Source organism: Periplaneta americana, chromosome 11, assembly GCF_040183065.1.
Source record: "Periplaneta americana isolate PAMFEO1 chromosome 11, P.americana_PAMFEO1_priV1, whole genome shotgun sequence".
NCBI lineage: Eukaryota > Metazoa > Arthropoda > Insecta > Blattodea > Blattidae > Periplaneta > Periplaneta americana.
Genome location: NC_091127.1, coordinates 32,197,712 through 32,211,942, shown reverse-complemented (window position 1 = coordinate 32,211,942; position 14,231 = coordinate 32,197,712). Strand labels below are relative to the sequence as shown.

The 14,231-nt window shown below is 36.7% G+C and overlaps 2 protein-coding genes across 14 annotated transcripts in view; one reads left to right on the top strand and one right to left on the bottom strand.

The window, feature by feature from the left end:
- Dys (Dystrophin) overlaps positions 1 to 14,231 on the bottom strand; it is a 2,834,509-nt gene that overhangs the window by 518,397 nt on the left and 2,301,881 nt on the right. The gene's annotated exons all lie outside the window — the stretch shown is intronic.
- Positions 1,463 to 4,488, top strand: LOC138708906 (uncharacterized). Of its 2 annotated transcripts, none has more exons than XM_069839223.1 (6): positions 1,463 to 1,776; positions 2,418 to 2,746; positions 2,826 to 2,981; positions 3,109 to 3,186; positions 4,080 to 4,148; positions 4,337 to 4,488. In XM_069839223.1, the coding sequence occupies exons 3-6, from the start codon at positions 2,957 to 2,959 to the stop codon at positions 4,465 to 4,467; spliced, it is 303 nt and encodes a 100-aa protein (XP_069695324.1). In that variant the 5' UTR covers positions 1,463 to 1,776; positions 2,418 to 2,746; positions 2,826 to 2,956; the 3' UTR covers positions 4,468 to 4,488. Both variants share the same exon structure in this region; 1 of them encodes a protein (XP_069695324.1).

Below are 14,231 nucleotides of genomic sequence, written 5' to 3'. Positions count from 1 at the left end.
GCATATCCGAGAATAATATCGATACTTGCGCTTTCATATTGCTACAATGGTATTTTCTGATTGGTGGAACACCTGAACTTTAATGAATAGGCGTACTGTAATGAGGTCCATTAAAGGGCTGCTACCAGGTGTATAATTACTACATTTCGGCATGGTCGAGCATAAAAGATTTTAAGCTATTGAACTATTTATGATTTGAACAGGAGAAATAAAGTATCGAAATCTGATTACAAAATTGAACACCTTCCATTCTTTTTATGTTTAAATGCTTTGAAAGTTTACTGCTGGTCCAAAGGTCCAACTTTCAACAAGATGACGATGCTATATAGTCTCCTTCACATTCACTTGAAACGTCTGTGTTCGACTCTTATCTGTCAGTGTCAATGGGGAAATGGAAAGAAAACAATGATTAAAAGGTGCGCGAAAGAGCGTTGTTGCAAAGGAATTTTGGGCCAAAAAAAACTTAGTATATTACTATTCCCAATTACAGTGGCGCACACACGCGGGAGGAGGGCTGAGGAAGCTCGAGACCCCCAAATCAAAAAAGAAAAAAGAAGGGAAAGGAATGGAGAAAGAAGAAAACTTCATAATATATTAACAGGCTTGTGTCTGTCTATTATTGTACAAAGTGTGTGATCTTTGAAATATTTATTTTTAAACAGGCATCTAGGCCTAAGTAAATGGGTATTTTACAATGTACAGTAGTGGCAAAAAAAACTGGACCGACCCTTGTAGCCGATTTCAGAGTCCTGTTCACTCCAGAGCACTATAGACTGATAACTAAGACTTTCATGGTTCGAATGCTGCCTGGGAAGGAAAATTTTTTTCTTCCTTATTCAAATTTATTCTCAATACTTTTCGATTGCTGGTAAAATTCGTTTCTGGGAATAATAAGTTAATTAAGTAGTAAAATATCACTGTAATCGAAAAGTATTGGGAATAAATTTGAATAAGGAAAAAAAAAAAACTTTTCCTTCCCAGGCAGGATTCGAACCACGGAAGTCTTAGCCACGAGTCTATCGTGCTCTGGAGTGAACAAGGCTCTGAAATCAGCTACAAGGGTCGGTTCGGTTTTTTTTTTGCCACTACTGTACATTGTGAAATACCCATTTACATAGATGCCTGTTTAAAATATCGCATCAATGAATTTTACTGTCAACTTACCAGTACAAGTAGCGACTGCTGACATATGGCAACAACGGGAAGGATCAATGTGGACGATCATAATATTAGTATCAGAAGAGCAAATCAACTAATTCATTACTCTAGAGCCGCATTTCTAATCTGTTTGCGTTTTGAATTATTGTAATTAACTGTCTGCCATACAAATCCTCCTATAATTAAGCAATTATTAACCAGCATCACATAACGTCTATCACCGCCATCAGTTGGCATGAAACGGAACTACGAGTGATTCTGTTCGTATCAAATCCATTAAATTCTGAATGAAACAAGAGAACGCTGCACCATGGATAAATATATAATAGGATGCGAAACTGCGGACAGCACGATCTAGAAGCGGTATTCTGAAATAAGGTGATCAGCGCCCGACGTCGTAGGTGGTAAATCATAGAACTACGTGAGGACCAGCGTTCTCCACTCTCCGATACGAAGTAGTCAGAACGTTGGCCGATGACCAGCCAACAGCGTTATGAAGGCAAGATGGATTCCAGAAAAAATGCAAAAGATTCGAGGAAGATGCTCAGCGCCTGGATGCAAGACTGTTAATACTGTGGGAGGGAAGCATTTTTTCTATTTTCCTCAGGAACCTATGAGGTAAGCTTTAGTATTATTATTGTGTCCTGTGTAGCCTAAACCTTACACTTGAAAACAATGTACTTTTTGGTGAAGTAGGTTAGACGAGCTGTGCATTGCTTTCTGCTAGTTTATTTAGGATTATAGTAGGAGTATAAATTTAGATGGTTCCGAAATTCAGTCAAACTGTAACGAAATGTGAAATATTGACGAAAAAGAGCAAGAAGGCTGAAAATGAAACCTCGTAAACCTGAATTGTAGCATTAGGCCACATGGCTGCAAACTAAAACCACGTGGTTTTTAGTATAAACATCTCACAGTTATGGAAAATAAAATTATGCCTTCTTTGATGTAGTTAGCCATTCTGGAGAAATTCTCAATCATGTGTAGTAATAATAATATTATTAATAATAATAATAATAATAATAATAATAATAATAATAATAAGCTTAGGCCTAATATTTAATTTAGTTTTACCCAATATCTGTTGCTGCTACCAGTTTTCCTATGGTCACTCACCACCTAGTGATGCGCATTAGACATCTCTTAAAATAACACAAATGCAGCAGATAACTTATTATTTTTTTCCCCAATTTTTGCATGATTTCTATTCAATATTTCTTCTACTTTATCTCATTAGTAATTGTAATCCATTGCTTTAGGTGTTGGAAGTGGCTCCGATTTTGTGGGCTAGAGGACCGGTATCGAGTTGCCGCAGATGCCACACACAGGTTGAGAATCTGCATGGACCACTTCATTGAGTCTGACTATTATAGCTCTTCACAAAAAGTGATACTTAAGCAAACTGCAGTGCCCACCGTTCATGCTAATGGATTAGTGGTGCCATCAAACCCTAAAATCCGGAGCCCACCATCTAGCCCAGTTATGCCTCGAGCGACCTTATCACCGGGGTCTACCCCAACTTTCAGGCATCACAAGACTTTGCGGACGTATGGTAGGAGGGCGAAGATTGATTCTGCAGCTGCTGAAGGTAGTTAGTACACTAGCAATGTTTTTATGTCATTCATGTTTAAAATTTCCGATTTCATTACTCTTTTCTTTATTTTCAGGTACGCGTAGTCTCATAGGTTTACAAGCTGCAACTGAGTAGGCTGCAGGCTTGGCAGCTATGCCTCAAACAATTCCTGCTCCTATGAGTACTCCAGCTTCAAAGATTACTGCTTCGACGGCATAGGCCGGGATGAATAAAGATGCATGCCAACAAGGTAATTATTCCACTTAGTCAAGTTTATGGATTTCAAGGAATGCCTTAGTTTCTCATCAGCTGTTCTTACATTACATGTTTCAAAATACATAATTAATTATGTTTCTTTTTTTTTGTGATTATTACAGGGAACACTATGATTGGTGAACAGCTGAGGGGCTATCAGCAACCATCGCTCCTATTCAATGTGGTTCCCACAGCTGAAGGTAAGCGATACTGTCTTGTGAGCCTGGTAACATGCTAGTAATCATTTAAGTTAATTGCCTCCTGCCATATGTCTGCAGTTTTCATACTTCATTCTTTTACAGTAGCGAATAATAACAAATCCTCTTAACTACAGGGCAGGGTGTTTATCTTGTTATATATCGATCGTCCAGTTCAAAAGTGCGACAACTCAAAAATTGCCATTTTTTAGTTATTTATACTACTGAAAGCCCCTTTCGGAGCTCTTTCCGATTCAATATTGAGATAAGTCATATTTACAACCAAAAAGAATAAAAACGAAATAAACTGCTTTAGAAGTAATTATAACTATGGACTTTATTAATTCATTATTACTACATTTCGAAATCTATTAATAATGAACTGGAAGATCGTGATATACTCGTCCTGAATACTGACTCAGTTCTAATTGTCGTGGTTATGAACCACAAATCTGTCCCTTTTTAGGGGATTTATTTGAAACTTTCAACTGAAGATATCTCAAAACTTGTTTTTTTGAGTTGTCGCACTTTTGAACCAGACGATCGATATTGCAACTGATATCCTGACAAGTCTCCCTGGCACACGAAGTACACTATCATTCCCTCTTACTGACTTCTCTTTAATATCCCAACACCTCTGCTGATTATCCCTTTCTGTTAGTGTCAGTTGTCCTCTATGGCCCAGCCTATTAGCAAAAAAATATTTTATATTACATTACAACGAACAATTCAGATTAACACAATCAAATTTGTTGCAGCATTAAACTTTTGGATTGTTACTATTACTTAACATTTATATGAGTTATAATTTGTACAGTTAAGAGCAGTTTGAAATGAATGGAGCACAAAGTCTGTTCAATTCTTGCTTCAATTTAATTTATCATTTATTTCCTTAGATACTGACATGAATACATCCAAGATGGAACAGTTTCCTTCAGCTTCAGCTACACCTCCTTCCAAACTTGGTAAATATTGATCACATTTTGATGTATTGTCAATTTTGTAGTATGTTATATAGCCTATCCATAGCTTGCATGCCTTTTGTTAGGCCTACATTAACTTAACAAGGCTAAAGGTGTTGTCACGTTTCATTTTTTATTTAAAATAGTTCCCAGCAATTAGATTAATCTGAAGTTAATTTCGTAATCTTTAGGTCCTGGTGTTGCAAAACGAAAACTTTTCTCGAGTCCTCACTTCTCATCTTCACCCAGGAGCAACAAACTAAAAATGGCAGCTCTGAAAGCAAAGGTGAAGAGACTGCAGAAAAAATTGCAGTGTCTTTAAAGTAGTGTAAATAGCTCATATTGTGTGTAACAAAAAGGTATAATATCATATTGGTGGAAAGTTCATAGCTTTTTTTATTATTTTTTTTTTTATTTTTATTTATTTATTTTTTTTGCCCCAGAAAAAAATGTTTTTAGCAAATGTTAAATATATTGTGTAATTGTAGGGAGCAAAGTTACAGTATGTGGTACATGTGTGTGTATGTAAGAGAGATATTTGACTTTGGAAGTTGGGGGTTAACATACCTTCAGTTCACCTAGTAAACTTTTTTGCCCAACATAATGCAAGTAAGTGATGCAGCTCATGTATTTCACTCTGACCCTCAGTACATACAACATTTTGGTATACGTTACCGTTATGTGTATGCCAAACAACAATGTCTAAGAACCTTAGATGTGATCCTAGAAAAGTGTTCTAAAATGTGTTGCAAAATAGTAGCTAGTAATATGACAGTTTCAATTATCAAACATTTTTTTGTAGTATCTGAAATCTGATTAATATAATATGTATCTAGTTAGCGATGTATGCAATGGAGGGGAGAAAGGAATTGGCCACTCTTACTCATTACCTCCTGCTCTGATTGTCCCATGAGTGTTACTTGTAGGGTCCAAACCTGTTTTTGGACAGTTGACTAACCAATAGTTGATGGGTCCAGGCAGACAAGGGGACAAACCATAAATTTCGATACGTAGGATATCTCATTGGAATGTGAAGAAATATGTTCTGACTAAACTATATGACAACACATTATTCAAATGGTATCATTTACATCTGTAAACGAGCACAGATGGCAGAGCATTCCAAAATATAAATATATAGATGTGGCTTTTTCTCTTATCCGACTGGGCCCCACAATTTTAATTATTCAATTTGTTGTATAGACTTTACCAATGTACTGCACACTAAATATGTAAGTGTATCTGTGTGTATAGGATTACCAGATGTTCTGGATTTCGCTTGACATGGACTGCATCCTGCCAGGGTTCGTAAAAATCAGAAATTGTCCTGCTTTTCTTTCTTGCCAATTCCCAATGAACAAAAGAGAGTAACTATTGAGTTGGGGTCCATTAGAGGAATTGTGTGTGTAAAATCCTTGCTCAAACAAGTCGAGTCACCAGAGAAGTATTAACAATCCGAAAATTAAATAAGGTAAAAGCTAATTTTGAATCCGTATATTTCAATTCTATTCATGATAATAGTTTTGTATCAGTTTTATTGTACAAAGACAAACAAATTACCTAATTATATAACAGAATGTAAAAAGACGTCACGTCAAGTATCAAGTTAGTCTATTATGCCCTGCTTTTATATGGAAAATTCTTTTTCATTTAAAATGACCTGCTTTTAAATTGTTACAATCTGGTAACCCTACTGCACATGTAGTGTATGTTAAACAGTGATATGATGGACCTTGTCAAAATTGTGTTGTTGAATGTATTGTAAAATAGTATACAATAATATAGTAATTTCAATTATGTAACTAGTTTTTGCAGACTTAAAGTGCACTATACACTATTACCTCAAGAATAAAATCCCAATTATCTAACCTTGTTTTCTTTTATTTTCTGTCCCTGTTTGGCTGTATTTTAATTAGTTACATTATAAGGTAGTGTAAAATAGACCGTCTCTTCCAACTATTGGCTCCAATAACAATTTTCAGTGAAAGATGATGTGAGGAATAAAAATTTTAAAGTTTTACTTTAAATTGAGGGTTTGGGGCGGGGGGGGGGAGGAGGAATATTTACTGCATATAGTTCAACTTTTCGCCGCCAGGCGCGCTGCTAGATACGCGGAGTAATTAGTTATTATTTTCGCTACTTGGGTGCGCTGCTGGATGCACGGAGTAGTTACTCTTTTCGCTACTTGGTGCGCTGCTAGATGTAATAACGCCTCTAACCGCATATAGATGGCAGCACGATCAATTCTACAACAGCGCCTCTAGTATGTGTTACGGGAAACTCAGTGAGTTTCGCATCCTATTATATATTTATCCATGGCTGCACCATCAAATTATAAGTTTGGTTGTCAAGGTAACGGGAGCCTTTTGAATGGGGGAAATTGATATTAGTTGCAAATATTTTAAAGTCCCTTTTGATTCAAACTGAGTTTACATTGAAACACCTAACAACGTAATATAACTACGATATGGAACATTTCCAAATACTGTACAGTAACTATGTATTATTATTTCAATCAGATTACGAAGAGGTTTGTTTGAGTTATATAGAATTTGATACATTCATGTTGTGACAGCTGACCAAGAAAAGAAATTCCATTTTGTAATATTTGTTGAGATTCTGTTTGTGTATCTTAATGGTGAGATAATTACTAGAGTCTGTATTCCAGCTACCTATAAATTGGAATGAAGTTGCCTGATTCGAAGTAGGCCTATATATGACGTCACAGCGCAGGTACAGGTACGTTCGTATACAAAATAGTTACGCATCCTCTGCTCTCTTCCTCTAGAACAGTGGCCGGCAGATGCTGCAGTTGTGACGTAAGAGCCAGTCAGATCGCAAGAGCTTGGGAGAGCGAGCAGTTGAGTCGTATTAATGTTAGCACACACCAGCGCAGTGGCGTCAGTGCAGCAGTAGAACGGGACTGTTGAAAACAAAAGGATCTATCTATATTTTATAGAAGATTTCCCCAGGCAAGATTCCCTCGATTGCATAGATTTGCTGCTAGGATGTTGAGCATATTCGGATCTACGTATGTATGTGAACAGTTCTTTTCTGCAAACCACAACATAGAAACCACCTGTCTGATCTGAACTTGAAACATATTCTTCGCTTGTGTGTTAGCCAGGCTATGACTCCAAATATTGCAAAATTAGTACGCGAGAAAAGAGGAAAAAAATCTCCACAAAGCGTTTAGTTTGGGCACGGTAGTTACACAAAGTGATGGTGTGTTTCAAAAGTTGAAATATACTTTGCATACTACTCACCAAGATAGGGCCTATATAGATTAATCTGTATATTATGCAGAAAAATGTGTGTTAAAAACACTGTTTTCAAGTTTCCGAGTAGATAAAGTGTTGCAGTACTTACTGCTTAAAGTATTTATTTATATGTTTGTATGTTTATAGCAGTTTCGGAATTTCATTTATACCGGTATATGCAAACGCTTCTGCAAGTGGCTGTATTATGAGTTTCATATTATTGTAAGTACATTAAATTTGATTACAAACCAAAATATTTTGTTACATTGATTTATCACGGATGTACAATTTTGTTTTCGTACAAATATATTGTAATTGTGCTGTTCCCATACTATCTCAGAAGAATGGATCGCGCTCTGTCAGTGCATAGACCCGCACCACCACTGTTCAGTTGAACCTTCTCTCCACGCTGTGCTCAGTATGCAGAGATTGCCGAGCAAAGAGCAAGGCGGCTACGTCGTATGACGTCACAGAGCACGGAACATGCCGGTCACTGCTCTAGAAAGTCAAAACAAGGACACAATTATAGTGAGTAGTCTTATCTATCATTGCCCTTACTAGTCATACTTAAATATCTACATCTTTGTGGCTGATTGAAGGTTCATTGCAGAGGTAAAATGCCTTAGGTAAGACGCTCAAGCGTGTAATATTGCAGGGCATAATTGAGGACATTTGAAATAATATTTTGACTGTCAATATAGACAACATTACATATAAATTGTGTAAAATAAACGTAAAACTGACAAAAACAGTGCACTGAAAGACAATGCAATACGAAAAGGCACAGAAAGTGTTTTGAACGTAATCCAAAACAATCAGTACGATCAAAATCTGAAAATTATGAAGATAATAACTCCACGTTTAGCATGGATATGTGTAGCCTACCATGATGTTCAGTGCCAACATTCCAATTAATAAGTTAAATAATCTTCATTTTAGGGAATTTCTAGAAAAGTACATTACAATTAGTGGGTTTTCAGTGATTAGCGACATATCCAATATTCTAACGAAATACGAAAAATATCAGACAATACTATATCATGCACAATAACGTCATGTGCTAATGAAAGAATTTCTTGTAATATAAAATCATTTGTAGTGACATCCGCATATGTTCAAGTTCCGTAACTTACGAATGCACGTTATTATTCACTACAAAGATCACGACGAAAGTGAACATCACTACTCAAGCATGTGCTTACTAGTATAGCTTCAGAAGGTCGGGAGTTGATTGTACTCCACGAACACGCAGCGACGACCTGTTTGTTTACAGTATATCCTTATTCGTTACATTACCCGTGTTCGGCGTACTATATACTCACTGTGTCTTTAACGTCAGTCTTTAAGTAGCTGGAATACGTAGCCTAGTAATTATCTATATTTTCGAATACCCCACGCATTTATTTTCCTGAAATACACAAATCAAAATACGGGTGTGCGGCTTATTCGAAAGTTGGCAACATTGCCCAATTTTCCTCCTGCGCAACTCCTAAGATGGTAGAGCATGTCATTATCTTCCCGTGCTGGTATTTCAATTGTTAGCATTGTTAAATGACGTTTGGATTGGCAGTACATGTGTTAGAGTCAAGTTCAAGTGTGATTAGTTTGTCTTCGTCTTAACATTTTCAATTCTGAAATTATTATGAAGAAGGAAAGCAATGTATCCACAAACGATTAGTGAAAACACGGGAATTTTACTTCAAGCAAGTAAAGAGATAGGTTTGGAAGTAAATCCCGAAAAGACAAAGTATATGATTATGTCTCGTGACCAGAATATTGTACGAAATGGAAATATAAAAATTGGAAATTTATCTTTTGAAGAGGTGGAAAATTTCAAATATCTGGGAACAACAGTAACAAATATAAATGACACTAGGGAGGAAATTAAACACAGAATAACTATGGGAAATGCCTGTTATCATTCGGTTGAGAAGCTTTTATCATCCAGTCTGCTGTCAAAAAATCTGAAAGTTAGAATTTATAAAACAGTTATATTACCGGTTGTTCTCTATGGTTGTGAAACTTGGACTCTCACTCTGAGAGAGGAATATAGGTTAAGGGTGTTTGAGAATAAGGTGCTTAGGAAAATATTTGGGGCTAAGAGGGATGAAGTTACAGGAGAATGGAGAAAGTTACACAAAATAGAAATGCACGCATTGCATTCTTCACCTGACATAATTAGAAACATTAAATCCAGACGTTTGAGGTGGGCAGGACATGTAGCACGTATGGGCGAATCCAGAAATGGATATAGAGTGTTGGTTGGGAGGCCGGAGGGAAAAAGACCTTTGGGGAGGCCGAGATGTAGATGGGAAGATAATATTAAAATGGATTTGAGGGAGCTGGGATATGATGATAGAGACTGGATTAATCTTGCTCAGGATAGGGACCAATGGCGAGCTTATGTGAGGGCGGCAATGAACCTCCAGGTTCATTAAAAGCCAGTAAGTAAGTAAGTAAGTAAGTAAGTAAGTAAGTAAGTAAGTAAGTAAGTAAGTATGTATGTAAGGAAAGCAATGTAATAGGAGTAGGTAATACAGGCAAAAAAAAGTAAATCTCCCGTTTCTGCTACAGATATCTAATTCTTTTCAGCACTGCATGATTTGTAAGGCAGTAAAACTAACTTCATTGTTATGAGAGCGAAAAAAATAGGGTCCAGTCTTATCGCAAAATATTTCAGCAGTTTTACCGTTCGGATCAAAAGCGAAGAGTCCGATATGACGCTTCATGTCAGCAAACAACCGACTCATCTATGCAGATCGGTTGTGTGTAGCACATTCCAGCCAGACAAGAAGGACCGAGTCCAGCCACCCACTCCACTGCACTAATTTTCCATAGCGAACCCCCTTGGAATGCTGTAAGGCCGGGTGGGGCCGCCTAGCGGAAGGTTTTATGTGGGTGAGGATCAAATTTCCATCAGGGCCATTGTGTGCGCATGGGAACAGCTCAGACGCGATCGGCGAGCGAGGGACTGACTCCAGCAACCAGTGTACACACACGCGGAAACCAAAATCACTTCTTCAAAGCTGTTTTATAAATGCCAAGACGCACACTAACATGTGCTTATTACAGCCTAGATATTGATTTTCTCTTTTTATGTAGAACCTTAGAATTCAGTTCTTGGTTCGTTGTACGGGGAGATAAAGTTTTTATAAGATTAAACATATAATTCTTATATGACTGCGAAGAAATCTCAGGAATTTGAAGTTATTTTACGTAATCTTGCTCTTTAGCACCTCAATAGAGTAGCTACCTCAACAGCACCTCAAAACACATACACTACAACGAGAAAGTGTATGTCAATTTGCAGGCGAGGTATAAAATCTCGAGTCTCAAATAATAATAATAACAATAATAATAATAATAATAATGATAATAATAATAATAATAAATTTATTTATTTATTACTAATTGAATAACATTTATTAGTGACAATAACGCAATAAAAATGAATATTCAACACTAATTAATGATATGAACATAATGAAAATAAAAAAATGGAATATAAATTAAGAATTACGACTTGGCTATGGACATCTAAGTCTATATATTGAATGGCTCGAAATCATGGCTATACAAGTTACACATTAATAGTCTAATAATAATAATAATAATAATAATAATAATAATAATAATAATAATAAATGTATTTATTACTAATTGAGTAACATTGATTAATGACAATAACGCAATAAAAATGAATATTCAATACTAATTAATAATAATAATCCGTAGCGCTACAGCCCATGAAGGGCCTAGACCGACCAGCCGGCTGCTGGCCTCACGCCCACATGCCGAAGCAGAGGTGGACGATCATCCAACCAGAATGGAGGTATCGTCTGGTTAGCACGATGATCCCCCCAGCCGTTATAGTTGGTATTCGCAACCGGATTTCGCTACCTATCGTAGCTCCCCAAATGCATCACGATGCTGGGTGGGCACCGGTCTCATACACTGGCCGAAATTTCATGAGAAAATTTCTTCCCCCATGAGGAATCGAACCAGCGCGCATTCCGTAACGCGAGTCCTACGCGGGATGCCTTATACCGCGACGCCACGGCGCGGGACCAACACTAATTAATGATATGAATATAATGAAAATTAAAAATTGAATATAAATAAATAATTATAACTTGGCTATGGACATCTAAGTCTATATACTGAATGGCTCGAAATCATGCTATGCAAATTTTCAAATAATAATAATAATAATAATAATAATAATAATAATAATAATAATAATAAAGCGAATCCAGAAATGCACATACAGTGTTAATTGGGAGGCCAGAAGGAAAAAGACCTTTGGGGAGGCCGAGACGTAGATGGGAGGATAATATTAAAATGGATTTTAGGGAAATGGGATATGATTGTAGATATTGGATTAATCTTGCTCAGGTTAGGGACCGATGGTGGACTTATGTGAGGACGGCAATGAACCTCCTCCTTTGCAAGTAAGTAAGTAATAACTTAGTAATAATAATAATAATAATAATAATAATAATAATAATAATAATAATAATAATAATAATAATAATAATATATCGTATAAAATATTATACGATTGAAATTTTGAAATTACACGGAATAAATTTGTACTGTACGGTACATTTACAAAATTACGTCATAAAATGTAACCATAAACAATAAATATAATAATAAGGGAAATACAGAAGGGAAGAAGAAGGGACGGCGAGAGACTACAACAATGCGAAACAAAAGAACGACACAGCTTCTTTGTTTCGCGTTACCATGACGCCTGTTGACGTCATCTCGGCTATGTCAGTGCTAGTAACAATGAGCTTCGGAATGTCCTGGAGCCCGGCGTGACGCTCCTTGGCTCTTCCTTTGTATACGATTTCCTTACGCCCTCAAGTTCCAAGGCGGAGGACTAAGCCGGAAGTCTGACATACACATCTTCCGCAGCATTGTCTCCCTTCAAGGCTGAAGACGGGTTTGCCAACCATAAACAACATTCATTACATCAAGAAAGCTCTTCTAAAATTCTTAAGCCTTTGGACCAAGTTCAGTTAAGCTAAGCAATTGTGTAAACTAAATAATGACCTTGGCTTTGTAGACAGTAAAAGTATGACATAAATTTATTTAAAAATAAATCGAATTTAAATTTCAATCATATCTTGTCTTCAGAGACTTTTAGAAAAATAAATGTTTTGTCATCGATTGGCATTAAAAGGCAAAGCAAAAAAAGTTTATTATTAGTTCCCACGCAAATACTACGACAGAAAGTTCACAGAAATATCATTCACGGCTTAATACCACAAATCTCTCTCTTTCTGTTACAGAAGACGGTATAAATAACTCTTCTTTAGTTTCCTGAGGAAGTGGATCATAAGTTCTACATAGCAATTTAAAGCTTTATTCCACCCACTTAACTCCTTTGCAGAACTCAAATTTGGGATTGGATTTACAGTCCTAGGGATGGAATAGTGATAGAAGAAGCAGTTTCCTAACAGTCACCAGATTTAAAGGCTAATCCTGGCTCTGTATTCGAGAGCCATATCGGACACGCAGACCTAGGATCGCAATGTAGTACAAACACTTTGGTATCAGTATCCATAATAACATTGCGAAGAAAATATTGCTTCGCTATCTATTGCCATAGACACATTACTAAAATATAAGTATTATTATCATGAGTTGCTATGGAGATCACCGTGATACCTGTAAGCACCGTAACAACTGAAAAGAAATATCACTTTTTTACTGTCTTGCAAGAGACATACTGTATGAAAACAGATTTTTGGTTATTCTTTATCTATATTCAAGTACAGCTGTTAAGAAAATATTATATCTCAACGGTTGCCACAGGAAAAAAAAATGAATGTAAATTTTTATCGGTTATCACAAGGCTTCGAGACTTTGGACACGATACAATACGTTTACTGTGCATGCACTGTAGGTTGTTGACTCGCTGCAGGTAGGTAGAGATGTGTTGAGGTAACAACGTTGCCATTTAGAGTAGAGTACGGTAGTATGGAGAAACACACACATATGTACATTCTGAAAGAAAATATAAATCACACAATGATAATGTCCAAAGAATGTGAAAAGCATTTATTGTCCTATCTTTTATAAGTATTTGTGTTTAATTATACACATTTATCCTATTGGTCGTCTTTAGGAAGTTCAGTTACAGTACCGAATTGCAATGTACTAAAAGATACATTCTCAGTGTCTGAAACGTAAATCTCTTTCGGTTATCTGCCAAAGTTTGTACTGTGAAAAGCTGTGCTCTATGTTGCATGACGTGATAGGAGCAAAACGAAAAAAACCTAACATCATTGCAGTCTCTAAGAGACAGTCCTTTATTCTCGGGTGACTGTATGTCCACTAATTTGTTGTTTATGTTACACAATGTTCCATATCCGTTATTTTTACATAAAATTGATTTCCACTTCTGTTTTACACGTTCAGTAACCGGTGTAACTGATGTCTCATTAATTCTCTGCATCATTTTCTAAATTAATTTGAGGGCTTCCGGCATCTCTTGCTCTGACTTTTCTAACCGTGTAATAGTTTCAGACACAGTTTGTATGAAAATCAAATTATTCGTCAGAACCTTCAAATCCAGAGCGTTTTCCTTTGCATATTTGTTGGCATTCATTCTACAGTACCCCCACCCTCTGTACGCTTTACCACTATACTCAGTACGCCGCTATGCGGATTTCCCACTGAACTGCTCTATTGGGTCCGACGTCTCGAAGGCTGATGATGACGATGAAGATGAGGAAGGGAGAAGAGGGAACCCGGTGCCGGCATGTAGCCTACTCCTGTCGAATAGCACCACGGAGGCCCCCAGGCTTAACGC